The following is a 4,228-nucleotide window of genomic DNA, read 5'->3' as shown; positions in this document are numbered from 1 at the left end:
CTCTGTAAACATGAACTATTAAAGGGATGGCAGAATTAATACAGTAAGACATGGGAAATATGAGAAATATTAAAGGAGTGTAGAAAAAATTCAGGAATTATGGGGGAGAGAGAGCAAGTTGCTGTTAGGAGGAATTTCCAACTAGACCTGCAACTTCACTGTGGAGGAACTGCCCAACTGAGGAGTCTATCAACACTGACTGGCAACCTTTCTGCAACTTACTTACAGTCTTAGCATCTCTCGGGCCAGTGAGAGTACCCAGGGTCATGCGTTACAATCAGGACTCGGATCCAAAGTGTCCCTGATCCCAAAGGCAGCATTACCTCAGGAGGGGCAGACAGTTAATAAACTCTTGCTGAATCTGAGCATCAGCTCAGTGTGTTGGAGAGAGCCAGAATTTGGAGTCAGAATCCCTGGCTCTGCTGCTGGAAAAATCAAGCTTTGTGGGCCTCAGTTTGCCTCAGCTCAGTAAAGAGGGAATAAAGATAAACTTTAAGACTCCTTCCTGCTTGAAGCTGCCTTATTCTTGTTGAAGCAGCACAGCATATGGCCTGCACTTCCCCTCGGACTCGGAGCTGGCCAGGAACCTGGGCCCAGCATCCAGCCCGATCTCGGTAGCCGTCATCCAGGGAAGCAGCCCTCATGAGGCAGCTGCTCTGGCAGGTGCTGTGCATCTCTTACCAGCCATCATAGCAATGAAAACTTAGAAAAACATTCCCAAAAGACAACCCTCAAAAAAAAATGAGCTCCTCGAGAAAAGGAACTTGAATATCGCTTTTCCTTGCATCTCCAGCACTGCACATAGTTGATTGTTTAGTAAATACTATTTTGTTCACTCATTCTTTTAAACATCCTGCTGAGCTCTCTCTCATCCCCTGCTGACACGACACCTTTCCCTCCCACTTGATCCATAGCTTCCAAGAAAACCACAAAGGCCTAACTTGTAAAGCAATTTTTATTGAAGTATTCTGAGGGAAATTTTCCATATTATAATAGTAAAAATAGTAAAGTTGAACATTATAAAAAAATGCTGTGGACAGAGGTGAAGGGCAGGGGGTGGGGATGCAATGGGTGCCCTGCGGCCTAAGCATCTCATGCCTGCAGCACATTTCATTTCATGGGGTTGGACAGTTGGGGAGTGGTGCATAAGCAAACTAGAAAGAATATAACCTACGACGGGGGAGGCGGGCACTCGCTGGAGACATAGCGAGATGTTGTTTGTGAAAAGTTACTAAGATGACGTGGACGATGAAATGTGAGGAAGGGGGGGTGTATGTGTTGAGGGAGTGGGGTAGAGTAGCTCCTGTCCACAGTTAACAAGACACTCCCCTCCCCCATGTACTTTGACATTTTCCTTTCAATACAGAGAAAAAATTCAAATTCAAGTTCTTTCATCATACATAGGCCAAGAAAAGAAAGCTTCTCTGAGACTGAACGTGGCCTGGGCACAGTTACAGAAGGTTACAGGGGCTTTTTCCTACATACTCACATCCGGGAACTCACCACCTATGCTCTGAAGGTAGCTGAGGAATTGGGGGAGGGGCTCAGTGCCAATATTTATTTCACTGGAGAAATTCCGGTTGGCTGTACAGGAGGCCGATGGGGAGGGAGGATGGGGAGGGACAAGTGGAGGAAGCTGGCGGGGAGCTGGCGCCAACAGTCCACGGGTGCTCCCCACGATGACAGGGTGGAACCCTTGCTTCCTATGCAGAACCTCGATTAGCCCCCCGAACCATCTCGCTCGCGTGGTCACGACACCGGGGCTGCTGAGCGCCTCACTGAGGCCGTTAGCTGGGCTCCTTTTGGGGAGTCAGTCTCTGCATCGGTGGTGAAGATCCACGCCCACACCCCGAGCTCTCCTTGGCCCTTGAAGCCTTTCATCTTGTTGCTGAGGTTAATTATTGCACTAGCGACAAATGTCTTTTACATCTTTCTAAATAAATCCATCCGCCTGGGTGTTCTGAGTGCCGAGACAACATAGAGGTGAAAAAATTAAAAAGCTAGATGAAATAAATAAAAAGATGAGGGGAGTTTTTCTTTTCAAACTGGCTGATATGTTGGATGTCTTATTCCTAAAATGAACCTCTCTTTTTTTTTAAACATGTTCTTTCCGACCCTTAGGTTCTGATCGCTTGAAAATGACTCGGTTCCTCTCAAAAACACAAAGAATTTTTCTTTCTTTCTTTTTAAAATACAAATCAATGGTGAGACTTCCTAGGAATTAATCTAAAGCGTTGTACAAAGCAACGTCGTTCGTAAGTCAGGTAACACAGGAAGTTCCCTAGTGTCTGTTGAAGCCCAAGTTCCCCCAAATGCAGTCCGTGTGTTTGCTTCAGAATGGATGCCCATGGGGCGGCCACATATCAAGCTGTCCCACTAGCAGAGTATGAGAACTGAGGAAAATGGGGCCGTCTCTCGTTATCCACACATTCCATGTTGTCATCTGCAAAGAAGGAGAACAGCGGGATAAAATGCTGAGTGTGAAGTGCATGGGCGAGTCACGGCTGCCGGCCGGCCACCGGGAGGTCTGACGTTCAGCCCTGTGCTACCTTCCCTCCTTCCCTGGTCTTACCTCCTCTCCTCACTCCTCTGCACCCCCCAACCTTGGTCTTGCAATCTGGTGGTGGACAGCTAGGTGATGAAGTGGATGGACATGGAGCCAAATCACACTGAAGACACCCTCTGGATGGTCCTAAGTCACTTAGCTTCTGCCTGACTCAGTTTCCTCAATTGTAAAATGGACAATAATAGCACCTACCTCACAGGGCTGCTGTAGAGATCAAATAAGGTACTGAAGAACTTGGACTAGTGCCTGGCAACATCGTGACCACTTAAGAAATGTTTTTCTCCTTCCTTATCCCTCTACAGTTTCTCTTCTCCCCTCTTTCAGTCCAAATATAACCCTGGCTGAACAGCTAAATGTCACAGACTCCAGTCCATAAAGATACCCACGGTTTTTGGGGTAGACACAGACCAAGACTGACAAGAACCCATCAAACTAGTCTGAATTCTGTCACTTTTCCTAGAATCCTGGCTGGACATGTGCCAGGGCTTTAGGTACAAGGAATGTGCTACTCCCTTAGCCAAAGCCCTGGGCAGGGACCCCAAAGACCAAGTCCAGACTCTTCATTTTGCAAACAGGTAAACTGAGGATCACAGGCCATCTAGAACAAATCCCCTGTTTTACAGAAGCTCTAGGAACTGATTTGCCCAAAGGTCACATAAATGGTTTTAAAAGTGGCAGAGCTACAATTCCAATCCAGATCTTCAAATTCAGCAGCTTTTATAGAGGTTCAGCAAAGACTTGTTTAATATCACACAAATTAACAATAGGGAACAGGACTAGAACTCCCAGAGCCAAGCCACATTTCCCAAGGAGAATTATTTGTCCAGCCCATTCTCTATCAGTTTTATCGGGGCTCACAGCATTACACTCACCAGTGCCGCTCAGGGAACTATGAGGAGAAACAAGAATGGTCTCTTTTGATCATATCATTCTACAGGGACAGGTCCCTGGTGACCCCATAAAAGGCAGAGTCCTGCCCTTGTCCTTTCCTTCCCTCCTTCATTTCTTCCCTCCCTCTCTCTCTTCTCTGTCTCTCTCTCTCATACTTCTTAGTCTTTGCATTACATGGATATAATTTATAAGAGAGATGGGAAATATTTAAGAATTGTGAACTCAGTTCCCACTCATAGTGGGAGGAGGAAAACAAAAAGCAATAAACATTAATATGGCAACTACAAAGTGCCGGGCACTAGGATAGGTGCCTTTTACCAATATTGTCTCACTGAATCCTCACACAACAACCTTTCTAGCTAAGTTCTGAACTTTTTTCTGTGTGCAGTGGGGAAAGGGACAGAAAGGAATAGATAAATAGTACAACATCCCACATAAGCAGAGAGAATGAAACACTTTTGTGAAAAATTAGTTTAAACCCATATTGAGTATGTCATAAGCAAAGCACCCATTCCACTCAGAGGGTCACCTTTTCAAATAGGTGTTAGTACCAACACAAACGAACTTTAACAAGTCCCTCATCTCAGAGCCTCAATTCTTACTGGGCCCTGATACTATCTCCTGGAGCTCCACACGCCTCCACACTTGCCTCTTCCAAATCTTGGCTAGCCCTTTACATAGTATGACTTGTTTTCCATTCAGGTGTACGATATGATTCCTGTCAATTTCTTGATAGGTTCATATGCAGATTCTGAATGCATTTTGCCTTTA

General features: G+C 45.7%; 1 protein-coding gene across 2 annotated transcripts in view; it reads right to left on the bottom strand.

Moving 5' to 3' along the window:
- Positions 1 to 937: 937 nt before the first annotated feature.
- The window catches only part of AKT1 (AKT serine/threonine kinase 1), a 124,521-nt gene continuing 121,230 nt past the window's right edge, over positions 938 to 4,228 (bottom strand). For both annotated transcript variants that reach the window (XM_074291038.1, XM_074291037.1), the window contains exon 14: positions 938 to 2,443. In XM_074291038.1, the coding sequence (XP_074147139.1) occupies positions 2,364 to 2,443 (80 nt within the window). In that variant the 3' untranslated portion in view covers positions 938 to 2,363. The remainder of the gene's footprint in view (positions 2,444 to 4,228) is intronic.

Source organism: Sminthopsis crassicaudata, chromosome 2, assembly GCF_048593235.1.
Source record: "Sminthopsis crassicaudata isolate SCR6 chromosome 2, ASM4859323v1, whole genome shotgun sequence".
Lineage (NCBI taxonomy): Eukaryota > Metazoa > Chordata > Mammalia > Dasyuromorphia > Dasyuridae > Sminthopsis > Sminthopsis crassicaudata.
The sequence above is the reverse complement of the archived record's forward strand: the minus strand, read 5'-3'. Positions and strand labels throughout refer to the sequence as shown.